Source organism: Melanerpes formicivorus, unplaced genomic scaffold, assembly GCF_026170545.1.
Source record: "Melanerpes formicivorus ecotype bairdi unplaced genomic scaffold, bMelFor1.0.p_v2 SCAF_12, whole genome shotgun sequence".
NCBI lineage: Eukaryota > Metazoa > Chordata > Aves > Piciformes > Picidae > Melanerpes > Melanerpes formicivorus.
The window spans coordinates 519,175-536,698 of record NW_027142364.1 but is presented as its reverse complement, the minus strand read 5'-3'; the positions used below and the strand labels follow the sequence as shown (position 1 = coordinate 536,698).

General features: G+C 48.7%; 1 protein-coding gene across 6 annotated transcripts in view; it reads right to left on the bottom strand.

Moving 5' to 3' along the window:
• Positions 1-17,524, bottom strand: part of PLCH1 (phospholipase C eta 1) — a 93,683-nt gene that overhangs the window by 20,023 nt on the left and 56,136 nt on the right. For all 6 annotated transcript variants that reach the window (XM_068144867.1, XM_068144868.1, XM_068144873.1 and 3 more), the window contains 7 exons: positions 16,887-17,057; positions 10,462-10,555; positions 9,099-9,302; positions 8,251-8,371; positions 6,546-6,717; positions 3,723-3,830; positions 2,501-2,662 (listed from right to left, as the gene is read on the bottom strand). In XM_068144867.1, coding sequence (XP_068000968.1) covers positions 2,501-2,662; positions 3,723-3,830; positions 6,546-6,717; positions 8,251-8,371; positions 9,099-9,302; positions 10,462-10,555; positions 16,887-17,057 — 1,032 coding nt within the window. The remainder of the gene's footprint in view (positions 1-2,500; positions 2,663-3,722; positions 3,831-6,545; positions 6,718-8,250; positions 8,372-9,098; positions 9,303-10,461; positions 10,556-16,886; positions 17,058-17,524) is intronic.

Below are 17,524 nucleotides of genomic sequence, written 5' to 3'. Positions count from 1 at the left end.
CTCCTAAAGAGCAAAATGAAAACCCTAAAGGTGTTGAAGGACATTCCCCCAGCACTTCAGCACTGAGCTGGAATTCACTTCTTGTAAAGAGAAGAGCACGAGCACCAGAAGGTCTCTTCAGGAAGTCAATAACACCTCTGTATCTAAGCTCAGAGATTTGTTCCCAGCTCAGGCTGAAAGTCTCTGCAGAAGGCAGGAGGAAGCCTTAGCAGACAAAGTACCTTTTTTTCCCCCCAGAGAGGAATGCAGTTCCAACAGCAGATCCAAACTAGCATCAGGCCTGCCTGCCAGTACCGTACACATTGCCTTCCCCCCTCACTCCCCCAAACCCTTGAGAACTCCTGCAGACTGGAACAGAAAGTGGCATTGTGGATGCTTTGCTTTGATTCTAAATGAGAGGTGACCAGCAAAAGAGTAGGAAAATTCCCCAGCAGATCCTTCCCTGGTACCTCAATTCCACAGCAGCTCCTGATGGGCTTTATGACACTAAAGCTGACTGATGAGCTACACAATTACCAAACCACCACGACCATTTAGTTTTCTCCCACCTAGGTCAACAGCTGCTAAAAGTTCATCTTCCAGTAGCCTTTAAACTTCTTCTTACTAATTGCTCAGCTCTGCTTTGCTTTAAGGCCCTTCAAAGCAACAGTCAGATGCAATCAGTCTGCACACAGGTCGGTGGCAGCAGGGGGAAGAGCTCTCTGAAGGTCTCTTAGTAACTTAAAGCCAGGCAATTAGAGAATTCCTCTCTTCCTGCTACCACCTGACAGGTGTCTGCAGGAGGCACTTGCAGGACTAAAGTGCTTACAGTGACATCTCCTGGGTAATCTCAGGCATCATAGCCAACACCTCATGAAAATCTGCATTCTTGGAACAGATCTCCATATGCCCTCACAAGCTATCTAGAGGCAAATCATTTTCCAGGTGCCAGACAACATCCCAAATGGAACTGTTCTAACACAAAACAATACTGGTATGATTCATAGCACTCTGCTCTGGGAAGACTTCACTTGGAGCACTGTGTCCAGCCCTGGGACCCCCAACACAAGAGAAAGGTAGACCTGCTGGAGCAAAGGCAGAGGAGGCCACCAAGATGATCAGAAGGCTGGAGAACCACTCCTGTGAGGACAGGCTGAGAGAGTTGGGGTTGTTCAGGCTGGAGAAGAGAAAGCTCCAAGGAGACCTCAGAGCAGCTGAAGAAAGGCTGGGGAGGGACTGTTCAGAAGGGGCTGTGGGGATAGGATAAGGAGCAGTGGTTTGAAATTGGAGCAGGGCAGAGTTAGGTTGGACATCAGGAAGAAGTTCTTCACAATGAAGGTGGTGAAACACCGGAACAGGATGCCCAGAGATGTGGTTGAGGCCCTGTCCCTGGAGACATTAGAGATCAGCCTGATCTAGTTGGAGGTGTCCTTGCTGACTGCAGGGGGGTTGGACAAGATGACCTTTGAGGGTCCCTCCCAACCCAATGCAATCTGTAAGTACCTGATCAGATTTACTACCTCTCTGAAATGCCACTTTGCAAACCTCCTGAAGGCCAAAGGGAGCTGGCAAGCTGGCTGTCCTCACACTGCTCATCCACAGCCTGAAATAAACCCTCTCTGTCACGTCAGATGGCTTCACCCTTTGCATTCTTACAGCCTCTTCTCACCACAACACAGCTTGCCCCTGATGTCTCAAGCATCAGCACAAGCTGAGTCTGTTTTCTGTAGTCAAGCCTGGCTTCAGGCAAAAGACTTCCTTGATCCAGGCTTGGAGAAAGGATTTATGTAGTTCTTAGTAACCTCTCCAGAAGGGGAAGATGTGCAGAGAGCAGAGCTACATGTACTTGACCTTTAAGACTGGTACATGCCCCAGGGAATAACTGCCTCTGTATGTAATATAGCTGAGGTTTGCACTGGTTGAGATGACCACGGATTCAAGGCACTCTTTATTGACAACCTCAACATTCTGATTCATTTCCTTCTTTTACAAACACAGTTTGATGTCAAAAGGGAAAAGAAACACATTGGTCTGGATCTACAACAGCCTGAAAACACAGTCATGGGAAAAAAGAAAAGCCCAAACCAACCCTTTTAGGGCAGTGAAAACACAAGCCTGTGGTTTAGGGCTCAACAAAAGAGCCATCAGCATTACAGGCAGTGCTTCCAGGTGCCACAGCCAGTCTTGAGAGGACCAGAAGGCAACAGAAGGAGGATCTTTTCCCCAGCTAGACACAACCCAAACTGCTTGAGGCATGCTTGCAATATTGGTACTTAACTGAATCAGTCACTTCCAAGTTTGAACAAGGAATAAACCAGACTAGAACACACAGAGTGTACTCCTAATGCCTGACCATCCAAATTCCCTCCTTAGATGCTTTCCTGAAACACTTCCAGGTTTTCACGTTGGCTAAAACACCCTCAGGAGCTGTTCACAAGTTAGCAGGTTTCTCATCTGCAAAATGTGCAACACACTGTGCTGTAAGATCCAGCAGAGCATGCAAAGGGGGAAATCCACATACCTGCTTCAGGTTAACATTTAGCCCCTCGTGGGTGGCCTTCAGCAGGGCTCTCACAGTGAAGCTGTCAGGATCTTCCTTGTCCCTGATTTGGGATTCTTTGATCAGAGATTCCAGTTTTGTTCTTATGAAAGATTCCACCTGGTGCTGAGTTGCACCATTACTCTGAAAGACATCAAGAAATCCACTTGAAGCAGATGCTGGCCACGGTGGTCTTAGGTTGATGGTTGGACTGGATGATCTTAGAGGGCTTTTCCAACCAATATGATTCCATGATCACATCCATCACTTCTGGGCCAGCCTGAGGGAGCATTACACACCTCAGGCCACACAGTACTCCCAACATTTGCTTTCTCTGTGCAAGAAAAAGCTCCTTGCCTTTTCTCTTGGTGGCTTTTACTGCCATTTCCATTTCCCTTGTTCTCTTTAGTCCTCCTGACAGCTTAGAGTGCCTCACTAGAGCACAGGCCACCAGGTAGATCAGCACAGAGCCTGCTGTTAGCAATTTGCTTCAAACCTGTCACAAACCTGAGTTCCTGACAGGGATTCTCAGCTAATGCACTGACAGACCTCCTCCAAAACATCAGACAACCTAAGCTTCATTAGGTTCCTGCTTCCTCATGCTAAGAAAAAGGAAGCAGCTACTGTTAACAGCAGGCAATGGACTATACAGACACAAATCAGTCTCCTTCATGAGGAGTTTAAAAACAGAAATGGATGCAATAGAAAAGTGAGCATCAAGCATTCCTCTGTCCATGGAGCACAAAACTGCTTGCCTTTGTTTAAGCAATAAAAGGGCAGTAAAATCAAGAGCAAGAAAATGGCAACAAAATCAAAACCAATGAGGAGTGAAGAAATAAAGGGAAGAGAAAGCAATCTTCAGGGCCTAAAAAAGAACAGAAGGATTGAAGGTAAGAATGGTTGACACCTCAAAATGAGGGCTAGATACACATTTGGACTGAAAAGAAGAGCCCAGTGCTGGCATCAGTGTTTTCAGCCTAATGCTCACAGCTGTTGTGCCTGTGGTTTGAAAGCCAAAGTGCATTTCTGAGCACTGCTGGTCCACATCCAAAAGTGGAATTGCACAGCTCCTGTATTTTAAGGGCCTGACTTAGGAATCCAAGTTAAAACCTCCCAGCTGCTGACCACTGTGAGTAGGAGGATGGAACGTGCAGGTAAGAGATCTGGAGATGCAAGAGCTCTGGGAGCTGTGCAGTGCACATACATAGCAAGGCTTTAATTTGCAGTCGTCTTCAATCTCGTCAGCGCTGTCCTCATCTGAAACTTCTCCTTCCTCAGCATCTGCTCCCAGGCTGTAGGGCAGCTTCTTACCCTAAAAGGAGGCAAAACCATTCACAACTAATTCACACTGCTCAGTGTCACATGCTGCAAAGGCTAAACCAGACCATCCCTCAACTATTTCTTGTGTACACAGAATCACAGAATGGCTCAGCTTGGAAGGGACCTCAGAGATCATCTACTCCAACCTCCCTGCCATGAGCAGGGACAGCTCTCAACTAGACTCAGCTGCTCAAGGCCTCATCCAACCTGGCTTCCACACCTCCAGGGAGGAGGCATCCATGATCTCCCTGGGCAACCTGATCCAGAGTCTTACTACCATTACACTGAAGAACTTCTTCCTCAGCTCCACTCTAACCCTGCTCTCCCTCAGCTTCAAACCATTTCCCCTTGTCCTGTCTCCAGACACCCTCAGGAAAAGTCTCACTGCAGCCTTCCTGGAGGATCCCTTCAGGTACTGGAAGGCAGCTCTAAGGTCCCCCCAGAGTCTTCTCTTCTCCAGGCTGAACACCTCCAGCTCCCTTAGCCTATGCTCACAGCAGAGGTGCTCCAGCCCTTGGCTCATCCTTGTGGCCTCCTCTGGACTCACTCCAGCTTTTGTGTGTCAAACAGAAGGCACAAACTGAAATGTGCTAGAAGAACAGCTCCAGAGGTCATGTAGGCAGAGCCCTGAACCAAGGCTCTCCTGCCTTCTGTGCCTTGGCAGAGCATTTCAGGGCAGGTTTGCTGCAGGACTGGCATTACACATGGTTTTGGTGGCTCCCTAAAGCCCCAGCACTCCATGCTGGCACAGCTCTTGACTGGCAGTTAGACAACATCCATTTAAGTGAAACCCAAGGTCACAGCTGAGCACTCCAAGGCTTCCCAGCTCAGAGTCAGTTCTGTACTATGCACTGAAATGCATTCTAGCTAACAGCAAGCCCATACTGTGACTCCTTGTAGCCAGCTTGATACAGAGGACAAAGGGAGAGCAAGGAGGGCCTGAAGAGCTCACAGCAAAGTGATTGCGCCCATGTGTCAAAGTTACTTAGACAATCCAACAACCCTAACTCTATTAACCACCTCTCAGAGGCTTGTCTTGTATTTCTGTCTCATTATACTCATCTTGGTCTTTGAAACTCCTCTCAGAGCAACTCACTTTATACCAAGAAGCCCAAACAATGAATTTTGCACACAGCAAATACTAATTTAGTGCCCCAGGGCCCCCTCCCTCAGTGCTTCTTCCAGCCACCTTCTGAAGGGCTCCTCTCTCATAACCATGGCTGATGAACCATGGAAACAGTTTCATTTCATGAGCTACTGCTCATAGCAGGGTGGGGGAAATGCAAGAGAAGCCAAGAAATTCTCAGATGCTTTGATGTTACTCCAAAACACTTTGGCCAAGAAGGGATTGTAGGATATTGTTTAGGTACTAGAGAGATATCAGGACTGAAGTTTGAGGAGGACAGATTCAGACTGGAGGTGAGGAACAAATCCTTTCCAGTGAGGGTGGGGAGACACTGGAACAGGTTGCCCAGGGAGGCTGTGGATGTCCCCTCGCTGGGGGGTGTTCAAGGCTAGGATGGGTGAGGCCTTGAGCAGCCTGGGCAGGTGGGAGGTGTCCCTGCCCATGGCAGGGAGCTGGAACTGGATGATCTCTAAGCTCCCTTTCAACCCAAGGCATTCTATGGATCTATGACTTGTTGGTACTAGATGATCTTTAGGTCCCTTCCAGCCCAAAGCAGTCTGGGATGCTATGGTTCTGTGACCCTTCTCAGTGAGGGTATCTGGGCAAGGTTGAGAGAGGCTGACTTTAGACTGCTTGAAATCCTTTGCTGTCAAGGGGTTCTGGGGGACCCTTTCCAGTGAGGGTGGGGAGACACTGGCACAGGTTGCCCAGGGAGGCTGTGGATGTTCCCTCACTGGAGGTGTTCAAGGCCAGGCTGGATGAGGCCTTGAGCAGCCTGGGGTGGTGGGAGGTGTCCCTGCCCATGACAGGTGGGGAGGTGGAACTGGATGGTCTTGGAGGTCCCTTCCAACCCATTCTGTGATTCTATGATATGAACCAAACAGAACAATATCCACTAATGACAGATTGGACAAAATTCCCCCAAAGGAGAAAACTCCCAGGTTCAGCTGAGGGTGTCACAGTTCCTCCTGTTCATAACAATGCATTTGGTCAGCTCTCTGCTCTCCTGACTCAGTCCCATGCTTTAAAAACAACCACCTCTGGCTTTCAGACTCTTGGATAAGACACTCCTAGTGTCAGGTGACAAAAAATGGCCTGAAACTATGCCAGGGGAGGGTTAGGTTGGAGATGAGGAAAAAATTCTGTCCTGCCAGAGTGGTCAGGGCCTGGCAGAGGCTGCCCAGGGAGGTGGCGGAGTCCCCATCCCTGGAGATGTTCGAGAAAGCTGTGGCCGTGGCACCTGGGGACAGGGTTTAGTGGCCATGGTGGTGCTGGGTTGAGGGTTGGGCTGATGATCTTGGAGGGCTTTTCCAACTGAAACAATTCCATGATTCTGTGGTTAATAGGAAGAATTTCCTCTCCAATGCTGTTGGTATCACCCCCCTGTAGAAACACTTGCAGAAGTGCTCTGGGACACTGGCCAAGTCCAAGGGAAACTTTGTTCCAGTGCCTCTGCCAAGCTCAGAGTTCCAACCCACTGCACCTGTATTGCTGAACCAGTTCTCCAAAGCCAAACCAAAGCCTACAACAGATGTCACATGCTGGTTTTGGTCACATTTTGAACACCCAACAGCAAGTTACCTTCACTAGGATTTTCCCTTTCAAATTTTGAGGGCTGGGAAGCTGCTTGGAATCTCCAGTGGCTACAGATGACAAGTCCAGTTTGTCACCAAGTATCTCCTTCAAGTACTGAGCAATCTTCTTCTGCTGCTGGATACTGCAATGGTTTTCAATAGACAGTATCACAGGAAACCTAGAAACAAAACCCCAGACATTGTCACCACTCTCTCTTGAGAGAGAAGACCTCACAGCTTTCCACATGCACTGGTTCAAACAGTTTGCTTTTGCATCTTCAGGGGTGGAAACAAACTCTCTTTGCACATGAATTCCCCAGGCCCTGTCAGAATGCCTCAGGTAGTCCCTTGCAGCTGATTCTTCCCTCTCTCTCCGGCCCTACCCATTAGTGCCCTAGCCTATAAGGTTTGAGGCACAAAGAAACTTGCCATGAAGCTCAGCAGCAGCCCAACAGCATTCTGCTGGGTGTAGCAGAGCAGAAGGCAGTTTACTGCTCTGCAAGCCATGTACAAAGCCTTCATGAGCTGCAAGTGATCAGCAAGCAGCTCCTGGAGAAAAGCATTTTGATATCAGGTGCAAAGGAATTGTTAACTCCTCTCTGGTCCTCCTCCAAAGACTGACTGACAGCTGCATGAACTCTTTGTTTTAATAAGGCAGCTACAGGGAGGCAGATCAACTCTCTGGAGATGTTCAGACTCTGGAGGAGAAATACCTGGGAATACTTTCCAGGATACTGCCCCAAGCTCCAGAAATTTTCCTTAGCTAGAGAGAGTTTCTGTATTTAACCACCCATTTATTATTTTTTCCCCCATTTAACCCCCTGTTTCCTCATTCCCAGCCTGTTTCTTCCACCAGTTTGCCCCCTTGCTCTCTGAAATCTTGGCAACCCCAGAACCCTATAGGCAAGGGAGCCCAGGTGCCACCTAGACACCACACGAAGAACCCTCTCCTTCAGTTTGGAAATCAGCACCTCCTGTTTCAAACCAATAACATCAAAGCCATGGGCTCAGGGTTTGGGGTTTTTCTGCTTTATTTGGGTGATTGGTTGGGGGGTTTGGGGGATTTTTGTTGTTACTGTACTGTTGCTTTTATTTGCTGACTTATTTGAATAAAGAGAAGGAAGCATTTCCCTTTATTCTCCATAACTACTCAGAATTCCCCACAGCCACTCATCAGCTCAGGCTGTTGGGTCAGTTTGGTTCCACTCCATGGCTTCCATAATCAATTATTATCTAGGATCAGGGCAAATGAAAAAGAAGGCAAACATTGCTCCACATCTCAGCATTTCCTCCTGCTTGAGACAGCTTTTCCAGCTTCCTACTGAACTTAAACATTTTCCTTAGGTAAGAGGCTATTACAGTATTGATTTTTAAGGAGATCTTCCCTGTGGATAGGAGTGGGGAGAAGCAAAACAAAAACACCCCAACCAAATAAACTGCAGATATTCAACAACCTCAGTCTGCTCAAAATATTCCTGAGTTCACAAAGCACAAAAGGTCTTCCTCACTTAGCTTGACCTTTCTAACTTGAGCAATGGGAAGTGCTCTTGCAGCTGGACGACAAACACGACACAGGCAACAACCAAGGGAACAAAACCACCCCTGGAGTTTCTCAGTGATTAAGAGAATTTGTGATGCTGATTGGTGATTTTGACACAGGGTTAACTGGCCAAGCCAGACAGCTGGAGCTTCACAAGGGACTCTCCACTCACTCATTTTTGATGAAGGCATATTTATTGATGGTCTCTGCCACGTCGCGGAAGAGGATCTTGGAAGTAAGAGTGTAGCCATGGTGCACCACTGGCTCTCCATCTGGACCATCCCAGCAATCCACTAGTGAGACAAAAAAAACCAAGCTCTACATTATGAGATGCCCAAGATCTTGTACATTTCTACTGATCTTGATCACCAGCAGACCTTGTGTGCTCTACTCAACCATGCTATAGAACCAGAGAACCGTTGAGGTTGGAAGAGACCCTTCAGAGCAGCCCAGCCATACAGGAGCATGCCCAGCTACTCATCTAGGGTTCACAACCCCACCACTACTGCTAAGCCACTGCAAATAAATTGTGTCCCTCAGCACCACATCCACAGGTCTTCTAAATCCCTCCAGGGATGGTGACTCCTCCACCTCCCTTGGCAGCCTGTTCCAGTGCCTGACAAACCTTTCTGGGAAGAGATTTTCCTAATATCCAGCAACTTGAGGCCATTTCCTTTTTGTCTGCAGCACCTCCCCCTCCCTGGAGGCGTTCAAGGCCAGGTTAGATGAGGTCTTGAGTGACCTGGGCTGATGGGAGATGTCCCTGCCCATGCCAGGGGACTGGAACTGGATGATCTCTAAGGTCCCTTCCAACCCAAACCATTCCATGAATCTGTTATGACCTACCCTACCAAGTGAGGTCAGACAGTCTTGCATCAAATGAGCAACGTTCAATCTAAAAAGGGGCTTTTCCCCTTCCATTAAACTGAGTTGCTTTTTTTCCCCCTCCTGTACAAAATCCCCAAGGTGTAAGAGGTCAGAGAGAGCTGTGGCAGGCTGCAGGTCGCGCTGGGGCCGTACCTTCGATGCACCGGCAGCCGTCCTGCAGCACCCGGGCGTACATCTCCACTCTGGACTGGGAGAGCAGCTGGTCTCCTGTCAGGTAGGTGTTGTGAGATGAAGCAATGAAGTAGTTACAGAGGGGCTGCTCCATGTCCTGGTGCACCTCGCAGTGCAGGGGGTTAAAGACGTCGCAAGCAGGGCTGCGCATGAAGTTGGTGAAACCTGCGGAGGAAGGGAGGGAGAGAAGCGGTTTTGCCAGGGGGGCAGCAAATGACTCCAGCTCTAACATTTGGGTTTTTCCTCTTTGTGCTTGGCAGTGCTAACTCATCTCTCCAACAAACCACTGAATCACCCAGCAGGGATCAATTTTCCTTCGTGCCAGGTTTTCATCCCATTAAAGCGCTGTCTGTGGCTTGCCTGGCTCTCTGTGTGCTCAGGAGGCCGCCCGGGCTCAGCTCGCTGCTGGCACACACGCACAGCCTTTGCTTTTTGAAGCCTGCTGAAGTTCTAATACCCTTGAGAATCCACCCCCAAGACCAACCCCTTGTCCCCAGCCCATTTTCAAGCACCTTTGAGCTAGAAAGGGAAATATCATCTAGAAAGACACATCTATGACTGCCAAAGGAAACCAAACCCCAAACCCAATCAGCAGACATTTGCAAAGCGTGGCACTGAGCTAAGCCTCTGCAGCAATCCATCAACAACCACCAGGAAACAGAGAGAGCAGGCTTCTGAGAGAAGCACCAAAGTAACAAATAGCAGCTGCATGATAAGAGTGGCAAACCCCACAGGATGATAAGGCCACTGCCCAACCTACTAGCAGATCAGACATTTCATTCAGGTGATAACATCATAGAACCATGGAATGGTTTGGGTTGGAGGAGAGCTTGAAGATGATCTACTTCCAACCCTCTGCCATGGATAGGGACACCTTCCACTAGCCCAGGTGGCTCAAGGCCTTATCCATCCTGGCCCTGAATGGCCCCAGGGAGAGGGCACCCACAACATCCCTGGGCAACCAGTTCCAGTGTCTCCCCAGCCTCAGTGGAAAGAATTTCTTCCTAAAGCACAGCTCTAAGAGTTTTCTGAAACCCTGAAGAACCTCCTCCCTACCCCAAGGCCAGTGCACAGACAGGTGTGCTCAGATTGCCTTCTGCAGCTCAGACAAAAGCCCTCCACTAATACAATCACAGAATGCTAGGGATCAGAAGGGACCTCAAGAGATCAGAGGTGCTCCTGGTCTAGAAAGCAGAAGGTGTTGACCTTCTATGCTTCTATCTTCCATCACCATTTGAGTTAAATCCTAGAAGCTCCACAAACCCAGAGCTTTCCTGTCCCACTGGAGTGTATCAGCAAACCTTTCTGAAACCCAAACCTGTACCTTCAATGCCAAGAACATTTTGCTTCTTATTTTCTTCTGATACTTCAAACTTCTGTATGATGTCAAGACAATATTCTGGTGTCACATTGGTCATCTGCAAGAAAACAGAAAGAGTGTTGGTGCCCTTATTGTTAATACCAGGTCACAACAAAACCTTCTTCAGGCTTCTGGGTCCAGTTGGAGAACTTCATGAGTTCAGCAGGATAGGCAGCAGCAACATGGCTGAAAAAGGACTTGACGATTGTGTGGAGTTCATAGACTCTTAGAATTGTCAGTGTTGGAAGGGATCTCAAGGATCAGCCAATTCCAACCCCCCTGCCATGGGCAGGGACACCTCACACCACAGCAGGTTGCTCACAGCCACATCCAGCCTGGCCTTCAAAACCTCCATGGATGAGGCTTCCACCACCTCCCTGGGCAACCTGTGCAGTGTCTCACCACCCTCCTGGGGAAGCATTGTCCCTCCTGGGGAAGCATTGTCCCTCCTGGGAGCATCCAGGGCTGGATGTGTTCCTGTGTGACCTGCTCTAGGTGCTCCTGCTCTGGCAGGGGGGCTGGACTGGATGAGCTTTTGAGCTCCCTTCCAGCCCCTAACATTCTGTGAAATGAATGGAATGGAATGGAATGGAATGGAATGGAATGGAATGGAATGGAATGGAATGGAATGGAATGGAATGGAATAGAATGGAATGGAATAGAATGGAATAGAATGGAATAGAATAGAATAGAATAGAATAGAATAGACCAGACCAGACCAGACCAGACCAGGTTGGAAGAGACCTTCAAGATCATCACATCCAACCCATCATCCAACACCACCTAATCAACTAAACCATGGCACCTAGCACCCTATCAAGTCTCCAATCTTTTACAATGGGGGTGGTGAGAAACAAGCAGAGGCTGCTCAGAGAGGGAGGAGATGTTCCATCCCTGGAAACATTCCAGGTGAGGTTGAAGAGGGCTCTGAGCAGCCTGATCTAGTTGAAGATGTCTCTGCTCACTGCAGGGGGTTTGGACTAGATGACCTTTAAAGGTCCCTTCTAAGCCAAACCATTCTCTGAGTCCATAATTTGAGTTTTGTCAGTGCTGCACAAGCCTCACAGCTCTTACCTGTGAGGAGATAAACAAAAGTGACCACTTCAAAGCCAGGCCACTTTAGTCTGAAGATGAGCATTAGCTGTTAAGCACACTTAATGCTGGGCAACACTGCTGAGAGGAGGAGTCTGAAGTTACAGTCCTTAATATAATCCACTGAAACATGCACAAAGCTTCAGCAGGGCCTGATTTCATTTCCATGCATTTTCCACTTCTGTGATTTCATTACTTCCAAGGGACTTTGCTGTAATCTACAGGCTATGAGATAAATAATTAGATTCTGAAATGAAAAGCAGCAGTGCTGCTGATACAAAGATCAGCTCTGACATCAGCTTCAACCAGCCCACAGCTCAAGTCCTAACTCATTAGTGGGGCCGGAGCATCACCACAGGAGCACCTCTGCTGTGAGGTCAGGCTGAGAGCTGGGGTTGTCCAGCCTGGGGAAGAGAAGGCTCCAGGGAGACCTTAGAGCAGCTTCCAGGACCTGAAGGGACTCCAGAAGAGCCAGGGAGGGACTTTTGAGCAAGGCATCGAGAGACAGGATGGGGAGGATGGTTTCAAAATAGAAGAGGCTGAATTTAGATTAGACATGAGGAAGAAAATCTTCTCCATGATGGTGCTGAGGCACTGGAACAGGTTGCCCAGAGAAGCCGTGGAGACTGGCGGTGTTGAAAGCCAGGATGGATTAGGCCTTGAGTATCCTGGGCTAGTGTGAGGTGTCCCTGCCCACGGCAGAGGAGTTGGAACTGGATGATCTTTAAGGTCTCTCCAACTCAAAGCAGTCTGTGATTCCTGTAAAACTGAAGCACTAGCTTCTGTCACTCATCTCATCTTCTCTCACCCTCAGGTCCTTAAGTCCCAGAGAATCACAGTGAGACCTCCAGCTGGGTGTACTTCATTTCCTACACTGACCATATCACAGGGTGCCAGTGATGACACCAAAGCCTTTGCCAGCTCATTTGTACCACTACTGAGTTCACTGCTTGTACTCTGCATCCTTTGCCAAAGGCAGCTCAAATGCCCTGATGTGGAGCAGCCTGGAAGCCAAGGCACATGAGGAACATGCAGTCCCCTCTCCTGGCCAGCACGGCATCTCTGCTACCAGGACTGCTTCAGGCAAAGGCAGGAGTGAGGTCAATCACAATATTTGTTCTTTCAGTCCAAAAATGGTGGCTCTGTGAACTCTTCTCTTGCTAATGGACTCCTCTTTCAGATGGCAAAAGCAATTCCATTCACTCTGCTCTGCAGGCTTCCCGTGGTCTCCTGTAGCTCACTATTCCCAGCACCAGCATTCAGCAGAAGTAGGCTGACTCTCTTGATCTGGCCTTCTCTAAGGACCTGATCCTGTCCAGGGCTGAGTTCCTCCTAAGAAATGTGGGTCTCTGGCTGACCATATCTCCTAACAGCTAAAATGCTACAGCCTAAGTATGAAAGATCACCTGAGGAAGGGGAAAATGAGACATGACAGCATGGCAAGTACAGCAACAGAAGGCAAGTGAGTGGTTCAACTCATGGTGACTCAAGCTGAGATCTTTTCCAGCTTCTCCCCCCTTCTCCCTTCCCTCTGGTTTACCTCCGGCACAGGGAAAGCCTGGCTCAGCCCCTCTCCTTCTCCAAACATCTCAATTCTACCTCCAAGCTGAGCCAACAACCAGGAGCCACCTGCAGGAATTACCCAGGGTGGCAGGAAAGAGCCCAGTTCAGTAGAGAAAATCATTGGTTAGCTCAGCTCAAGCAGAAGTTGCTGGTTGATTGCAAGCACAGCTTGTCACTGGGGAGCAGCACAGGGCACAGCATCACACATGCAGCACTTCCCTGGAGCACAGAGAACGCTGCTGTAGGTGCCAGTGGGCTGCCCTTTTTCTCAGGAGAGGTGAAAACTCCACTGCAAGGTAACTGATCCATGGTAAGGTAGCAGGTGGTAAGCAAGCAAACTGAAATCTCACCCTCAGAAAACCCAAACTAAGCATTTTGGGTTTGTAACACCCAAGCAGCCTTGTGCCTGCATGAAACCATCAGCACAAGAGACATAAAGGTCTCTGCTGAGACTGGTTAAAGCACTTTCTGCTGCATCCCTATCACAGCATTCCAGTCTCCAGTCTCAAACTTCCTCTCTTCCAGCTCAAAGCTATTTCTCCTCATCCTCTCAATGCAAGTCCTTGCAAAAAGTCCCTCCCCAGCTTTCTTGGAGCCCCCTTCTATAGCAATGAGCTGAGTTTATCTGCACCTAGATGGGGACAATCCAAACACAGCCTCTGAGGTGAAGGCAACAAAGAGCTCTCCTGAAAAAAGGAAAGGCGAGTTTAGCAAGTTAACAAAGAAAACCCCAGGCCCCTTTTGTTCTATCCTCAGGCTGCAGAATATTTCAGTGCCTTGCCAAAAGAGTAGCAGATGGAGTTGGACAGACTGCCTGCAGATTTCCAAGCAGCCAGACAACAGCAAAACCAAACTGCTGCTTGGTTGAAGGCACTTGAGAGCTGCCTGGTGATCTGAGCCATTGCCAGCTCTGGAAGATAACCCTGCCTTGCCCCAGGACATCATGATCATCTCTGTGTCCTGAAAACATCTAAGGGTCAATCTGCTCAAACACTGGTGGTGCTGAGCAGGGGGAAGACCAGAGGGAAGAGGCAAAGAAAGGGCAAGGTGCTTCTAAGCCATGCTGCCAAGAGGTTCATCTACAGGAGCTTGTAGGTGCCCTGCTGGAGAGCAGCTCCACAGAGAAAGACCCTGGAGTCCTAGTGGACAGCAAGTTCTGCATGGGACAGCAATGTGCCCTTTTGGCCAAAAGGGCAGAAAAGTGTGGCCAGCAGGGCTAGGGAGGTTCTTCCCCCACTCTGCTCTGCCCTCCTGAGACCACCCCTGGAGTACTGTGTCTAGTTTTGGGCTCCCCAGTTCAAGAGAGACAGAGACCTGCTGCAGAGAGTACAACAGAGAGCCAGAAGAATGATTTGGGGACTTCAGCATCTCCCCTGTGAAGAGAGACTGAGAGTCCTGGGGCTGTTCAGTCTGGAGAAGACTCAGAGGGGATCTGATCAATGTCTATCAATATCTGAGGGGTGGGAGGCAAGTGGAGGGGGCCAAGCTCTTTTGGTGGCACACAGTAATAAGCCAAGGAACAATGGACACAAACTTGAACACAGAAGGTTTCAGCTCAACATGAGGAGAAAGTTCTTTGCAGTGAGGGTGCCAGAGCCCTGGAGCAGGCTGCTCAGAGAGGTTGTGGAGCCTCCTTCTCTGGAGACTTTCCAAACCCACCTGGATGCATTCCTGTGCAGACTATCCTAGGGGATCCTGATTTGGCAGAGGGAATAGAATAGAATAGAATAGAATAGAATAGAATAGAATAGAATAGAATAGAATAGAATAGAATAGAATAGAATAGAATAGAATAGAATAGAATAGAATAGAATAGAATAGAATAGCATAGAATAGCATAGCATAGCATAGCATAGCATAGCATAGCATAGCATAGCATAGCATAGAATAAACCAGTTTGGAAGAGACCTCCAAGATGATTGTGTCCAATGATCTCTGGAGGTCTCTTCCAAGCTCTAACATTCTGTAGTTCTGTGATTGTGCTTTTTACTCTTCAGATGGTTTGGGTTTGGAATAATGCTGAGCAGATCATTTACAGCAGATAGCTCCCTCCACATGGTGTGTGGGAAAAGGGTGCAGGATGCCAGGCTTGACACTCAACTTGTTTTCAGTAGTTTCATAATGTCCTTGTGCCCCCACAAAGACAGCTCCTCTGCCTCTTTCACATGTTTTTCTTCTTGCTCCAGGTCCCTGGGTGTCCTCTCACAACAACTGCTCTTCAGCAGTTCCTGGGCACTTCAGCATCTCCAGGAACAAGTCCTCCCTGGAGCATTTCTTTACTTTCTCATCAGTGTCAACTTTGCTGCTTGCTGCTGTCAAGGGTGCTCCACTGAAGGGCACCCAAGTAGAAGGCAGTGGTTAAAAAAGAAACAAAGACAAAAGCAATGAGATCAAAATGATAATAATAATAAAAACATCCCTTAGGGCAACAGCACAAAGAGGAAAAAGCTGAAAACCTTTTGTGCTTTGAAGCTGTAATTAGCAGAACTGCCAGGACCAGAATGCTTGCAGGAATCTGTGTGTTGAGGCTGTCACAGCAAGATCAGTGACAGTGATGGTGCTCCATGTGCCCAGAACCAGGGAGTCCTGTGTGCCAGGGAACTGTCACAGTGGCCAAAGGGGAAATTCAGCAACAAACCAGCAGAGCCTGATGATGTTTTATGTGAGGGATCTCAGAAGAGGCAGAAATTGCAGGCAGGACCCAGCATGGCACAGGAGATGTCCAATGACTGCAGGCAAAATACAGCATTTGAGGTAGGTTGGGAGGTGGTCGAGTCCCCACCTCTGGAGGTGCTTCAAGGAGGAGGAGATGTGGTGCTGAGAGCCATGGTTTAGCACCAGCCTTGCTAGACTCAGAGAGTGGTTGGACTGGATGACCTTAAGGGTCTTCACAAGCAAACCCATTCTATGGCAGTGTTTATTTTTGTAGAGCTGTTCTGCCGCAACACTCTGCAAGGATGCATGAGGTGAAGCAAACAAGAGTCCTAGAGATCACAGAGTTCCCTCTGTGCTCCTCACTCTCCAGTGTAGAACTTATCTCCATGGATTCCACAGACCACTTTTGTAGCAATCCAGTCTCCTTAAGGATGAGCATGAAGATCTCCAACAGAGCAACATGTACAGGAATGGCCGAAGAGCTTTTTGTTCAGCAGGTTTGTTCATAAGCACACTGGGGGAAAACCTCTGATCTTGATCTAGCTTTGCTTCTGGAGTTCCTTCTGCTTCTTTTCATTATCAGTTATTTTAGGGCCTTATCAGTTGATCTGTTCCTGTGGTCACACAGGAATGCATCCAGGTGGCTTTGGAATGTCTCCAGAGAAGGAGGCTCCACAAGCTCTCTGGGCAGCCTGCTCCAGGCACCCTCACAGTGACAAAGTTTTCCCTTCTGTTCCTGTGGCACCTCCTCTGCTCCAGCTTGCCCCCAGTGCCCCTTGTGCTGTCCTTGCACATTCTGAGCAGAGCCTGGCTCCAGCCCTGCACATCTTTATCAACAGGAATGAGAGCACCCCTCATGCACTTGCTAACCACATCCCTTCTAATCTACCCCAGGATGCCTTTGGCTTTCTTGGCCACAAGGCCACATTGCTGGCTCCTGGGCATCCTTCTGTCCAAAACAGCTTCAGGAGACCTAGAAACAGCTTCTGTGCTTTACCCCCTGCCTCAAGCTAAACTTGGCCATCCAATTCTTCCCCTCCTACTTGTCTGTATTTATCTGCAGACAGAGGATCCCATACCTTTTGTTCCACCTTTAGAAACTGAGCCAGCTCTTCAACAGTGAGGTGATCCTTCTTGTCACTGTAGCTTAGGAGCAGTAGGTAGAGGTCTCGCCGGAGGGACATCATCTTGTAGAACACTGAAAACTCTTCAAAGTTCAAGGTGCCTTGGTTCTCATCTGTGTCTGCTTCCTAAGAGGCAAAGACACTCAGGTAAGCAGGCATCAAAGCAGAAGAGCATTTATATGCATCACCAAAATCTAATCAATTCCAGTCTGCAAGATTATGTTCAGACTCAAACCCTAGCAGGCAAAAATAACTGCCAAATGCTCCTGAGAGGTTGGATTTGTTGGTGCAGTCACCAGACTGAAGCCACAAGTTGCCTGTGAAAGTCTCCATTCTATCTTCAGTTCTGAATTCATAGACTCATAGAACCCTTTGGGTTGGACGGGACCTTGAAGATCATAGAATCACAGAATTGTCAGGGTTGGAAGGGACTCCAAGGATCAGCCAGCTCCAACACCTCTGCCACGGGCAGGGACACCTCACACTACATCAGGTTGCTCCAGCCTGGCTGCAAACACCTCCAGGGATGAGGCTTCCTCCCTGGGCAACCTGTGCCAGTCTCTCACCACCCTCATGGGGAACAACTTCTTCCT